The following is a 15,288-nucleotide window of genomic DNA, read 5'->3' as shown; positions in this document are numbered from 1 at the left end:
AAAAGAAAAACTAACCAAAAACAGTGAACAGGAGGTCTATTTGTATTAAAAACAATATTGTTTTTCATTTAAATGTCTGGAAGAGCTCAAAAATAAAAATGTCAAATGATATTTCCATTGCCTTTTTTTTTGTTGATTTAAATGTTACTGATTGTGTTAAATGGGCATATAATATCGTCTCATATCGATCGCAGGCACCTGAATCGAATCGTATCGTATCGTGGCAGACTGTGTGATATTGGATAATATCGTATCGTTGTCCAAAGAATCGATATCGTATCGTATCGTGATGAAACTGGTGATTCCCACCCCTACTGACTTAATAGACTAGGTCGCACTCGACGGTATAGCGCCAAACTCTGACACTTCAGTTATTAATTCGCACGCGGTCTCAATGCTCTATTTGGGGCCAAACAGGCCATACTTCACCGCACGTCGTATCGTGGGTGAGGCTTCAACTTTAGTTACTAAGTCTCTAACTAAGTGCTTCTGTATTCACCTGCGCCGTATTTATACGCTTAGATGAATAAACTAGTACCAGCTTTATTCCTGTCTCATATCCTTGCGCAATACCATTCATGTCCAGGCATGTCCCCGGCGGTGACTTTGAACCTGACTTTGGAGGCATGGCCTTGGCGCCTGTGGACCGCTGTCCAATAGGAGAATGAAATATTATGGTCTGTACTAGGCTAAAGGGATATGGCTAAAGGGATATTCCGTGTATATGTACAAGGAATATACAAGGGATATCAAACGATATACAAATATTATGCAATATATATCAATCAATAAATATATATATTCGGTTTAATCTGATCCTTTGTAACAGTAACAGTAAGAAGCATTTTGTATAAAAGTATTCTGTACTTCTGTATGACAACTATTAAAGAAACTTGAACTTGAAACTTGAAGTAACACATACTCATTAACACGTGTAGAGCTCCTCACCATGTGCTGCCAGTGTGAACAGCAGTGTTCATTAACACATGTAGCTCCTCACCATGTGCTGCCAGTGTGAACAGCAGTGTTCATTAACACATGTAGAGCTCCTCACCATGTGCTGCCAGTGTGAACAGCAGTGCTCATTAACACGTGTAGAGCTCCTCACCATGGGTGTCTTCCATCTTGTACAGCTCTGGATAGTTCATCACAGTTCCTTTTCTCGTGGGCATCTTCCATTCTGATCGCCAGCTTACATGATTGGCCACCGAAGCATGGGGAGGGGTTGTGTTATGGCAAAAGTTGAATCTGGTTCAACTTTCTTGCCGCACGCAGCTGCATTTTATTTTTTGCCAACCCATACACAGTAACCACTGTCAGAGCGAAAATGCCAGTACCCCCATTCAATAGAAGGGAAACAAGTCGGATCTAAAGAGTCATTATGTACAAGCCCATAGGCATAGTTGTAGCTTTGTCATTTGCACTGTGCAAATGTTGCAACAGGAGTGATTTACCTCAGATTACATAATCCTCTGATCTTGTGTGTGTATGTGAGTTAGCGTTGCAACTAATGACTATTTTGATAGTCGATGAATCCATCGATTTATTGAAACGAATAATCGGATAAAAAGATAGATTTTATGCTCAAAACTAAACATTATTCCTTGTCTTGTACAATGCTCTTTCAAACAACTTGCAAATTGACAGTTATGAAACAAACATAAATGTATGCGATACATGAAGAGTGCAATGTTTTTATTTTTATAAGTCAAGTCAGCTTTATTTGTATAGCATATTTACAAATTCCTAAAAGCCAAACCAAAGTGCTTCACATGATAAAAACACATACAATGCGGAAACGAGTATTAAAAAAATAATAATAATTACAAAAAGGTATTGTACATTTACACACAAGAAAATTTGATAAAAAGTCCAGAGTAGCAGCGGACGTCGTATACAAGTGGCAGGCTAACTCTGGTCAAAGGCCAGGAAAAGAGGTGCGTTTTGAGCAATGATTTAAAAGCAGGGTTAGAAATTAACGGGGGCTTGGGGCAAAATGCCCTCGAAAATTGACCAAATGCCCCCGAATATCAGTTAAGGGGGGCAAAAAAAGCCCCTGACAGTTTACTAATTATATATATAATTATATATATGCTCTACAGTGCGAGCATTTCCCTCGTATTGCCCCTAATAATATGTGTGTGTGCAAACCGGAAAAATCATTTACTTGCAGTGTGCGAAACAGACGAGTGATTGTGAAGAATTACAAAACAGCTCCGCTGTTAATAGTTCAGATTGAAACTGGACTGAAATTCAGTTTTTGGGTGGAATGTTTGTTCCAAGGAGGAGGGAGGCGGGGCCCGCTGCGTGTTACAGGCACTTGAGAGGTGCTGCGAACACAGAGAGAGCGCTCTGCTCTCATCAAGCATTACACTGCTATCTTAACGTTAGCAAGCTAAGCATCTGCATAGCGCGACCTGGCTGTGTAACGTTAAGTAACTTGTGTTCGGCGGGGAAAGACCATTCCATTTGTAACACAACTCCAAAAGAATAACATCCAAATCCGATTCCGATGCGCATTTCCTTCATTCCACAGCGCTGAGGACGCAACGTATTTCATTGATCGATCTGGCCAGAGCCTATACTCACAAACGTTGCGTGTGTGGGGTTTTTCATCAATTTGAAACAAGCCTCTTGACTGTTGGAATTAGGGATGTTAAAAATAAAATATCTAATAATATTATTCAATATTAGACATTCATTGATCCAGAGGCAACCGGTTATTATATCAAGACAACAACACAACTTGCCCTCACTCAGGGACAATAATATGTAATCTATTTAGATAGAGTATGTATGTATTATCTGTAAGGTACCTCAAAACATGAAACCAAGCCATGATGTCACATCGTGTGTGTGTGTTACTTGAACAATTGTCACTGTGCTCCTAAATTTCTGTGTGCTCCTAAATTTGTATTTAGATTTTATTTATTAACATTTTATTTAGGAGCACATGTGCTCCTTGGGAAAAAGGTTAGCGTAGAGCCCTATATATGGAGACATTAACATTACGTTATCAAACATAGGGACGAAGACTGTAAAAAAAAGTGTCAACAATGTTTTATAATCTTTATGTTAATTTTCATTATAAAAATGTTGTGCCCCCGAAATACAAAAAAAGCCCCCCAAAAGCAATTAAGGGGGGCAAAAAAAGCCCTTGAAAAAAAATGTTAATTTCTAACCCTGTTTAAAAGCATCTAGAGGCTCTGGACAGATCTTATGTGGGGGAGGCTGTTCCAGAGCCGGGGGGCAGCAGCAGCGAAGGCTCTATCTCTCCTAGTTTTGAGCCTGGTCCTAGGCATCTCCAGCAGCAGCTTGTCAGCAGACCTTATGGCTCTGGATGGGGTGTGATGATGCAGGAGCTCAGCTAAATACAGTGGAGCCAGGCCAGCCCATGTAGTGCTTTAAAAACGGTCAGTAAAAGTTTAAAATTGAAACTTATAAACAAGTCTTCAGTTTGAAAAGAGCTGAAGGGTTTAAATAATAATAATAAAGAAAAACATAGTTGTTGCAGCCCTAATTTGAGTGAGGTGATGAGAGAAAACATGGCTGTTGTCCAGTAGGCCAATTTCCCCCCCCCTTTTCTATTCCCACCAATCTTGTCTTACTCTTTCCTTCCTCTTCTCTCTTGCTCCATCCCTGTCTGCAGACCTGTCCCTGGTCAGATTTATCAGAGCTGAGCTGACCAGAGGCTACTTCCTGGAACACAATGAAGCCAAATATACAGAGCGCCGAGAGAGGGTCTACACCTGCCTCCGCATCCCCAAGGAGCTTGAGAAGGTAAGGATGGCACGATACCACTTTTTCATGTCCGATACCGATATCACCGCCTTGAGTATCGGCCGATACCGATCCTACCGTCCCGCCCCCCCCCCCCCCCCCCCCCCCTCTTAAAAACATAAACCTGTGTTTAACCTCATGCTAAAACTTTTAAACAAATCCTACTCCCCTAAAATAATAAATACATGGCATACATTACTCAACAAATCTGCAATAGAGCTGCTGCTTTTTATTTTGTTCAAATCTTTTAGACTACAGCGATTTCATGACTGCTTCCTGTCCGCGCCCCCGATTTCCGGTGCAATGTGCAGAGATTTTAAAATCATTGGTAAACAAACGTAGTGTTGAAAATCTACACTTTGACTGCTGTTTTGATAGGGTTATGTTCTTTGATAGGGTTTGATAGGGTTATAAAATGCCGGTTTGGCAACATGAAGCGAGGTTAAGCGTCGGAAACCTACATTTTCAACAACAGAAAGGGGCTGGTCGTCCTGCACAATAAATTCGGTTATTTTGTCTGTTAGAGTTATCAGCCTTCCTTTGTTACCGTCTGCAGGGAGTTTCTCACACTTCTGAATGGTTTCCAGCGACGTTAGTTGCGGCAAAACTTTTCCTCCTGGCATTCGTTGCGCGTATAAACTCGGCATACTCCGTTTCCATGATGAATCTGCAAGTGTTTAATTAAGTCTGTGGTGTTGCTGCCACCCCTAGAAATACTTCCGTTGCAGATATTACACTCGGCTGTGTCGTGTTATTCCACAAGTATACATGTGAGTCCTCTGTATTTGTCTTTATTGTTAGCTGTTAGCTTCGTAGCTCCACCATTATCCGCTCCTACTCTACTCTGCCTGCATACCTGTCCGTGACCCCAGTACGGTAGCCTGTACTCTGTGTCGTATTAGCGCACATACATTAACATAACACCACAGGCTGTTTTGCCTTTTCTTCTTTGAGCTTAAAATAACTCCACACAGCTGACATGACCGCTGCGCCCACGTTTAGCTAACACTAACGTTGTTGTCGCGCTACTACTGTTGACGTGATGGCACGCTTTACGGCATGTATCGGATCGGAAAATACTTCCTGTTTTTCCGATATCCGATCCTGTGAATTTGACCAGTATCGGATCGGTGCCATCCCTAGTACATGCATTTGATTATCTTTTTTTTTTTTTATATATTTTTTTTATTATTGCAGAACAAAAATTATTAAAAGTCAGTACTCAACACACAATGCATAATGAAACTTTCCGTAAAGGTGGTTAAAATACATGCAAGTACAGGAACAAGATAAAACAAAAATAGTCTATAATAACATTTTAACCGTATACAGTGTATATCCAGCGAAATTACAATTATATAAATGTTAGTATAGAATATACCCCTAATACCTATTTTCTAAAACCCTACACACATATGCTCCAGCTCGAACCCCCCCCTCTCGGACCCCCTCTTGGATAGTACCTCCATTATCCCTCACTCCTAACCAGACACTACCATTATAAGCTAGCTTTTATTCTCTCCACCACTTCTACCCACATTGACATTTTGGATTCATTGAGACCCAGAATTCTTGCTGTAGATATTTCTTGATATATCACATCGAGATATGTAAGAAACCACACTTTCCGGCACATTTTTTCCGGTTGAAACCAGCGTGATGCGATCAGTTTTTTAGCTACTGTGATACCCGATAAAACCAATCTCTTTAATTGTGGATTCACTGCAAACTCAAAAACATCATTCAATAGTAATACCGAGGGGTGTACAGGTATATTCCAAGATACGAGTATTGATAATTGTTGGGACACATCTTTCCAGAATGCCTTAACTGGTGGGCAGTCCCAATACATGTGCATAAATGTTCCTTCGTCCCCGTTTGTACATTGGGAGCATTTGGAGTCTTGTTTAAGCCCCATTTTGCACAGCCTTATAGGAGTCAAGTATGTCCTGTGAATATAGTTCAGATTGATTTGTTGATGATCCGGGTTCCTTGATGTAAGACGGACATTTGCCCAGGCTCCTTGCCAATCAAAGTCATTTTCCAGGTCTGGTATATCCCTCCTCCAGACAGTGTCTAGTTGAAGGGTTTCATACGAGGACGTTAGTAATTGATAATAAAAACCTGATACAAAACCTCCCAATGTTTCTCTTTCATAGAAAAATTTGTGGTATCTGTGGTGTTCAATTGGTATGAGTAATGGAACACCGTGAGACCTCAGACAAAGTCGTAACTGTATGTAAAAAAGCCATGTGGACTCGGTGAGGTTAAACTTTGTGCATATTTCGACATAACTACAGAGGCCCTGGTTATTAAAAATATCCCCTAATGAGTGTATGCCTTGCTCTTCCCATATAGGGAATCTTATAGGGCGTTTTCCCATTAAGAGTGCATTGTTATTGAATATGGGAGTGTGATTATGCCATTCTTGAGGGTTAGGATATTTCTTTTGTGTTTCCCGCCATGTTCTGATTGCATGGGTAATTATGGGGCCAAATTCCCGCTCACAATGCTTGATTGAAAGTTTAGTGTGTGCTATGTCTTTCAGTCTCTGTGGGGCTACTATGTTTTCTTCTAATTCTCTCCAAGATACCAAAGCCTGGGGGTCAAACCATATTTTCAATGGTCTTAATGTGAAAGCCTTAAAATATTGTAAAAAATCTGGAACTGCCATGCCTCCGTCTGCTTTATTTCTCTGTGCGGTGGATCTTTTTATGCGAGGTGGTTTGTTATTCCAAATAAATTTGTATGTGGAGGTTTGTAATCTTTTCCAGTAGCCCTCTGGAGGAGGTAACGGAAGCATTGAGCTGAAGAAATTGATTCTTGGTAATACATCCATTTTAACTATTGATACCCTTGCCTGTACTGAGTTTTTAAGTTTTGCCCACCTGTCCAGGTCGTCTTTGATTTTGTTCTGTATTTTTGTGTAATTGTGCTTCACCGTTTGTCTTATGGTGGGAAATATTTCCACACCCAAGCATCTAAAATGTTTGACCATGGGTATCGCACCTGGGAGGGTTGTGTCTTTTTTTGCACGGATGTTAAGAGGAAGAAAAGCCGACTTTGGCCAATTTATTTTAAATCCCGATAAATCACCAAAGTTCTCTATCAACTTGAGTATATGCGGCAATGTGTTGTTGGGGTTTTGCATGAACAATATTACGTCGTCCGCATATAAACTAATTTTATGTTGTGTGCCCTTGATTACTATTGGTTCTATGTGTTGGGGATTGTCTTATAAATTGTGCTAAAGGTTCTAATGATAGATCGAATAGTCCGGGACTAAGAGGGCAACCTTGTCTGGCAGAGCGTGATACCGGAAAGATATCGGAGATGAATGTACCTGTTGTAATCCTGGCCGATGGGTCCTTGTATAGTACTTTAATCATATCAATGAATCCTTTACCTAACCCCATCCTTTCTAATACTGCCCATAGAAACGACCATTCCAACCTGTCAAATGCTTTCATAGCATCCAGGGATAGCATCGCCTTAGGTGTGGTGTCCTCTTTGTCTGCATCTAGTACGTGCAGTATTCGCCTTATGTTATCATTGATCAGGCGACCTTTTATGAAGCCTGTTTGGTCCGGATGAACTAAAGACGTCATATGCTTTTGCAATCTGATGGCTAATATCTTAGAGTACAGTTTGACATCGGTTCCGAGGAGGCTTAAAGGTCGGTAACTACCGCACTCAGTGGGGTCTTTGTCTTTTTTGTGAAGAACTGAAATGAGTGCGATATTTTGGTGTTTATGGAAGCTCCCCTCTTTGACTGAGTATAAGATCATATTTAGTAATAAGGGTCCAAATATGTCCCAGCAAGAAATGTACATTTCTGATGGGATACCATCAATTCCCGGAGCCTTACCGTTTTTCATTCCGGATATGGCCTTCTTGAGTTCTTCTAATGTGATCGGTGCTTCTAACTGTTTAGCGTCGTCCTCCGAAAGTTTAGGGAGAGTAATTTGATTAAGATATGTGTCTAATTTGTTTTGATCAAAGGTCGTTTCTGAATTATACAAATCGGAGTAGAATTCTTTGAATGTATCGTTTATTATTTTGGGGTCTGTTACAAGAGCTTGTTGTTTTCTAATGGCAGTTATATCTGCAAATTTTGCATTAATTCTTAATCGCATGGCTAATAGGTGACTAGGTTTGGAACCTTGGAAATACTGCTGTTGTCTTGTGCTGCGTATTTGCAATTCCGATTTTTGTCTGTATATTGCTTTGATCTCTGTCTTTAGAATGTTAACTTGGTTTTCTAGTCTAGTAGAGTTGTTGTATTTTAAAGAATTAAAAAGCGTTGAGTAAAGCGTTTCCATTTCAGACAGTTTTGTGCATTGATTTTTGCGCAGTATGGAGGAAAATCTATCCGTGAAATCCTTGATCATACCCTTTACCGACATCCATAATATTCTGGGGTCTTGCTCCGCGTTTGCATTATCCCGTAGGAATACTGTGAGAGCTTCTTTAATTTGTGTAATGAATTCCTTGTTGTTAAGCAGCATAGAATTAAAACGCCATCTTGGGGCCCGGGAAGATAGTGTACCAAATGTTGCTTTCAGGATTAAGTAGCAGTGATCTGATAGCGCATTGGGTGTCATTTCCACTTCATATTTATCAAATATTCTCGGGGATGCAAAGACGTAATCAATTCTGGATAGTGTGTTGTGTCTCGCCGAACGACAGGAGTACTTACGGGTCATGGGATTAAGTGAACGCCATAAATCAATTACCCCTGTTGACTTTGACCAATCTTTTAATGCTTTAGATGAATTTTTTTGTTCGCTGGAAAAGGCAAGGTAAGTTTTGTCCATCCTTGGGTTCCAAATGGCATTAAAATCCGCACCTATTATATATGAGTATTCGGGATGGTTTAACATTTCTCCGGTTAGTGAAGTGAAGAAACCCACTTCGTACAAATTTGGGGCATATACCGCTGCCAACGCAATTTTCCTGTTATTATGTATAATCCTAGCTATAGTTATACGCCCCTCCGCATCTGACCATACCCCTTTCAATTCGATATTTAATTTACGTCTGACGACCATGGCTACCCCTCTAGTTCTCGTACCAAAAGAAGAGTGACTAATGTTATGGTATATGTTATCCGCTAACGTATTTATGTCTTCCTCTAAAATGTGCGTTTCGCTTAATAGAGCCACGTCCACATGTTCTTTTTTCATCAGCGTGAGCACGCTTTTGCGTTTGTGTTGTTTGTTTATCCCACCGGTGTTCCATACCATTATATTCAAACTAGCCATAATCTATGCATTTGATTATCTGATGGGCTTGCTAACACACAAACTGAAATAAAGACAACCCTGTCAGATTTGTCTGCACTGCCTAGGTCAGAAAATAATGTTTTATTTTTGTCCAGAAGTAAAAGTATGCAATTGCTTGATCTTACCTCATATGATCTGCAATGCCTAGTTTAATGTGCCGGAGTTCATGTGTGGTTCCGGAAGTGCGGCGTCAGGGAGCAGCAGTTCGTTTTCATTTAAATCTGCGGCCTGTCAAAAACAGGACTGAAACAGAGGCTTGCTGGAATGCATAACCTGAGCGGTATTTTCAGCAGAAAACTTCAAAAGGCTTATTTTGGAGACCTCAGAGACTTATATTAACTTGTTGAAAAGGAGTATAATATGTGACCTTTTACTAGCAGCAGGTTATTTTCACTTGCTGCACTGACAGTTTCTGATGGAAACTGAAATTATCCTGACTAATTTCCTTTTTATATTAGTTTATTTATTTATATATATTTTTTATTTTTGTACATTTTCTCCAGTATAGATGTATGTCTGATGCAAGTACTCTTCTCACTGAATTGCACTCCCTGGAATCCATCACATGGGTTTCACAAGACTCCTTACTGCCCCCCCCCCTCTCCACCTTAACCCTTTCACTGCCACACGACTGAAGGTTAACCCTTTACTATCACACAACCGACGGCGATGCTCCATCATTAGCATCATTAGCTCTGCATCCGCGGAGCTAATGATTGAGCATCGCCGTCGGTTGTGTGATAGTAAAGGGCTAACCTTCTGTATTGTCACAGTGAAAGGGTTAACCGGCTGTCGTGTGGCAGTGAAAGGGTGAACCAGGCTTGGGCTCCATTTACACGAACAAGAGATGTAGAGGTTTTGACGGAATACAGTATGGCTTATTCTTTCTATCCCGTATACATCTATGTAAATATCAGGCCATTCTTTGGCCCTAGCAGCTGAAGGTATTCTGAACATTCTGACTTTGAATTGACAGTTGTCTGACTTTGAGTCTAAATCCAGAGAAAAGTATTATGTTAAGAGACTTGTCCGACTATCTCAGAGTGTCCGCAATAATGGCGCCCATGTCAGAGCCCTGCCTACTTACTTAGTAGACAGAACTATGAACATATTCCCATTGGCACAGTTTGAATTGCATCATCTTTTTTTATTTCCATTATCTTTGCCATGAATTTCACATACAGTATACATGCCTAATTCTAACCCTTTTCCTAACCTTAAAACTACCCCTCACCCCAAAATGAACCCCTTTCAAAGTGAGGGCCAACCATGAGTACTTCCCTACATCCTCACTTTAAAACTACACCAGACTGTTTATTCTAACCGTTAAGGTATACTAAGTCAGAGCTATTAACTGTTTATTCTAACCGTTGGGGTATACTCAGTCAGAGCTATTAACTGTTTATTCTAACCGTTAGGGTATGCTCAGTTAGAGTCAAATCAAATTTATTTGTAAGGCCCGACAACACACGTTAATGTTCCCATGGGCCGGACACGTCTTCTTTAACCCTTTGGTTGCCGTTCACGAGAATTCTCGTTTCTGTGGCCCAACGGTTGAGTGCCGAAAAACGAAGATTCACGTTTCTGGGTCGTTATTTCTTTTATTCGCTATTGCCATTCATAATCCATCGAGGCACCTTGTGCAGGCTGTCCTGAATGTGTCTGAGATCGCAAATGGCCAATACCGCCACCTAACGCCTTGCGGTCGCTATTGCACTCCATTTGAAACGATGTCGTTTGTTTTCTGGGCTGAGCTGCGGCGTGGGGGCTGGGTCTAAACACTCCGGCAAGACAATCGCTTATATGGATGGCATCGACGAGGGTCCCTGCCCCCCCATTCATGTGCAATGCTGGATAACGTTAGACACACGATCGCGATCAGTATTTGGAATGGCGATCAGATAATTTGATTATTCTTTTTGCAGTACATCATAGACAAGGTAAGGACTATATGTTATCAATCTTGCGTTGATCCGATATTTTTTTCCCCGCGACCGGGGCCTGTGTCTGCGGTGTGTGTGTGTGGGCCGTGTCTCGTTGGTGGCGATCGAAGCATAGAAAAACTACCTCCCCCCCACCCTTTCTTGCATGCATGATGAAACATAATACAGATAATCTAGCGTTGATTTCAGATTGATATTGATCCATGTGAGAAATGGCAAAATTTATAGTGAAATGCAGTAAAGCGCTGTTTGGCTGCGTTTCCTGCGATTACACAGAATCGCTCTGGAACTATGCTCGTATTCACCACGGTATAAAACGGAAATGTATGGATGAAAAAATTATCTGTTTTTTGCATGTTGACAGGAAGAAACTCACTGACAATCGACTGTTATTAGATCCATAGCTATAATAATGAATATAGGTTTGGCACTGCAAACACCGGCATTTATCCCCATTGAACAGAGCGCTGGCACTCACGGCCCACAGCGCCCTCTGCTGAACAGCACTTGATGTGTTAAACAAGTCAAGAAGAAACATCACAATAAATCAAGAACAAAACAAAACACCATAAATTCGAAAAAAAAAAAGAAAAGTTAAATAAATGCATGTAAAATAAATAAATGCAACACTCCCAGACATACCCCACACGAAGGTAAGGAAAAACTCAGTAAAACCTAGCAATGCACCACAGGCAATGGGGAGGAGAGAAACCTTAGAGGGGCCACTCAAGGGGGGATCTCCCTTCTTAGATGTCGGTGATAGTAGTGTTGCAATAAAACAGGCGAACAGTTGGTAAGCATGCACTCATATGTGTAATGAAACACAGATTAGTGCATGCGATAGCAACTGAACATTTTGAAAGATAAAAAATAGAGCTGATGGATCTATTTGAGCCAAGGGGGCGGTGCAGAGAGGGTCGCATCCTCCCGGTCATCACGGGACGTCCAACACTCCGGTCATCACTCTGAGACAGCAGGGAGACGGGTCAGGCGTTAGACAGTTTGCATGATTGTGATGGGCGGACATAGCAATAGATACAAGTGGTAAGAGAGACAGAGGACAGAGAGACTTCGGCTCAGTTTCTTCCCCCAGGCCATCAGAGTCTTGAACACTGAACTCTCCACACACAAGCACACACACAACACACATACTGTATATGCTCACACACTAACAGTCACTTTAGCACAAACGCATGCTGCACACGCTCACACTAAAAGGTCACTTTACTTTATAAAATAAAATAAAAGAACGGGAGTGGTTCTTGTATAGCAATAGATGGATATAGCAAGATAGCATAAGAATATATAGTATAACTGTATATTGTATAGTTAGTATTGTATAGTAGTGTACATAAGACCCAGTGCCTCATCTGTAGCTTAATACTGTATTGCACTATCGCAGGACCTTAGCATGTCTTTTACCATGCATTTTAAACTTTACTTTATGTACATTATACCTGTTGTCTTATTCTTATTACTTGTATTATTGCACAATTGCTGCGGGCATGACCACCCGCATTTCACTGTATGCCCTGTATGCCGTGACAAATAAAACTCTTGACTTGACTTGACTAAGCAATGTGAATAGAATAGCAGGGCTGTACAGTGCAACGAGGACATCGCAAATTGAGCCTAAATATGGCCTGTGCGAGTGGAAAATAATATTTGGGGGCAACTTTGCGAGTAGTGATTTCAACCCTTTCACTCTTAAATGAATCCATACAAATTGGATAAAGAAATAGTAAAACATTAGCCTACAACCAGGGCTGTACAGTGCGACATAATGTCGCGGTGCTATGAAAAAATCTGTCTGCAATGAATGAATTTACTGCATAGATAGTGCGATAGCCTGTATGTGAAAAAATATCTGTCGATTTATTTTTTCGATTAGTCGACTAATCTAACGATTATTTCTGTCACACCCTCCATCTCTGCTTCCTGTGGGCGCGGCTCCTTTTCCGGGCTCTTAGCAGACTTCTTAGCTTTACATAACAGACCGACAGTAAGTTTGGGGGAACTAATGGGATAACTGGGGTTGCAACAAAAGTGCAACTAGGGCTAAAAACACAATGAAATAAAATAATAATAAATAATATATCCTTCTTAGCAGACTTCTTAGCTTAACATCCCAGGGAACTAATGGGATAACTGGGGATTTTGTTTGCTCCTGACAAGAGTCTCAAAGTCTGGGGTGATGGTAGACAAAGCAACTCTGAGGTCATGCTCAATGTCCAATCTGTTCCTCTGCTTTGTCTTCAGCTGGACCAGAGCTGAGAAGCCACTTTCACAAAGATAGGTAGTGTAAAAAAAAAAAAAAAAAAATGTAATACGACGCATCGACGCACAAATTCGGCGTCGACGAGTTTTTATGATCGACGTCATCGATTATGTCGACTAATCGTTGCAGCCCTACGTGCGATTAAAGACCATGTCTGCGTAGAGTCCATACATCCAACACTAGGGCTGCAACTAATGACTATTTTGGTAGTCGACTAATCTGTCGATTATTTTTTCGATTAGTCGACTAATCGAAAAACAATTGTATAAAAAAAAGAATAAAAAAAATATTATTTTATTTTATTTTTGCACTACCTATCTTTGTGAAAGTGGCTTCTCAGCTCTGGTCCAGCTGAAGACAGAGCAGAGGAACAGATTGGACATTGAGCATGACCTCAGAGTTGCTTTGAGACTCTTGTCAGGACCAAACAACATCCCCAGTTATCCCATTAGTTCCCCCAAACTTACTGTCTGTCTGTTATGTTAAGCTAAGAAGTCTTCAGCTGGCTGGACCAGAGCTGAGAAGCCACTTTCACAAAGATAGGTAGTGCAAAAATAATAATAATATATATATATATATATATATATATATATATATATATATATATATTAAACTAAAGACTCGTGCACATCTGGTTGGACCCCGACTGGAGGTGCAGGTCAGCGCAAGAGAGATATATAAACTAAAAGGAGAATACCTTCAAGGGAAAGAAGGGACCGCACACTCCACAGGACTGGTTTTTGCTTTTTTATTGTTGCACAACGCGTTTCGCTATCGCTTCCTCAGGTGCTATAGCACCTGCACCTGAGGAAGCGATAGCGAAACGCGTTGTGCAACAATAAAAAAGCAAAAACCAGTCCTGTGGAGTGTGCGGTCCCTTCTTTCCCTTGAAGGTATTCTCCTTTTAGTTTATATATATATATATATATATATATATATATATAATAATTTCCTTTTTTTTTTTTTTTTTATGACTAATCGACGCAACAATTCCTCGTCTACGATTTTTTATAATCGACGTTGTCGATTATGTCGACTAATCGTTGCAGCCCTATCCAACACCAAATCCCATAATTCCTAGCAAACAATCGAAACGAAACTCCGTCAAGATGAAAATGAATGTGGCCTATTGCATCGCCAAAGAAGAACTTCCTTTCAATAAGTTTAAGCCGCTAATTTTGCTCTGCAAGAAGAACGGAGCGGATATCAGTCCATCTTATGACAACCACGTCCGATGTGGAGAGATGATAAGAGACCATAGCCGATTAAATTAAGTCGGATCTGGCAGTGATGATTGACGGGGACACGGACACTTCTAACAAATGTCAGCCATGCATTAGGTGAGTAGCCCACTATTAGGACGTTTTTCAATACTTAAATACTGTCTACTTAAATTTCTCTCCGGGGATCAATAAAGTATCAACCTATCTATCTATCTAATAACGAGACACAATATGCAAATAAGATAATACTAATAATTGTCACAGTTCCCCGTATGAAAGTGGCTTGCAACTTACTGCTGGTAAAATCACTGTTTATTTCTCGTTTTGCATAGTATTACATTCCTTTTCTATAAACAATCAAAGTCCTACCGTAAGAGCGATGGCCTCATACGGGTCAATTAAACCTTTTTGATTAGTCTTTAGTTGAACTGAACATTTCACTGTCAAAAGCGCAAACTTAAACAAGGTTGCATCGCAACACGGCGTCGGTTTTCAAAATAAAGGTCACATATACAAATGTCGTAGTAGGCCTCTCAATTCTTATTAAAAAAAAGTCCCGGATATACATAAACATTAATTGGCATAGATCTCTATAAACGGCCCAACACATTGATCACTTTAGGCACACACTGAAACCAGTACATCACAAATATGAAGCAGGTAATTACCCATAAAAATAATAAACCTTTCATGGGGTTATTTACAATAATAATAATTCACTTTATTTCTAAAGCACTTTTCATTGTGAATCAAAGGTATGCAGAGTTTCTTGTACTCCT

The 15,288-nt window shown here is 40.5% G+C and overlaps 1 protein-coding gene across 1 annotated transcript in view; it reads left to right on the top strand.

Annotated features, from left to right (window-relative positions):
- tapt1b (transmembrane anterior posterior transformation 1b) overlaps positions 1–15,288 on the top strand; it is a gene marked incomplete at its 5' end in the record, with an annotated part of 134,893 nt that overhangs the window by 19,251 nt on the left and 100,354 nt on the right. The window contains one exon of the mRNA XM_084318731.1: positions 3,650–3,780. Coding sequence (XP_084174857.1) covers positions 3,650–3,780 — 131 coding nt within the window. The remainder of the gene's footprint in view (positions 1–3,649; positions 3,781–15,288) is intronic.

The sequence above is a fragment of the Notolepis coatsorum genome (assembly GCF_963971535.1).
Source record: "Notolepis coatsorum genome assembly, chromosome: 7".
Lineage (NCBI taxonomy): Eukaryota > Metazoa > Chordata > Actinopteri > Aulopiformes > Paralepididae > Notolepis > Notolepis coatsorum.
The sequence above is the reverse complement of the archived record's forward strand: the minus strand, read 5'-3'. Positions and strand labels throughout refer to the sequence as shown.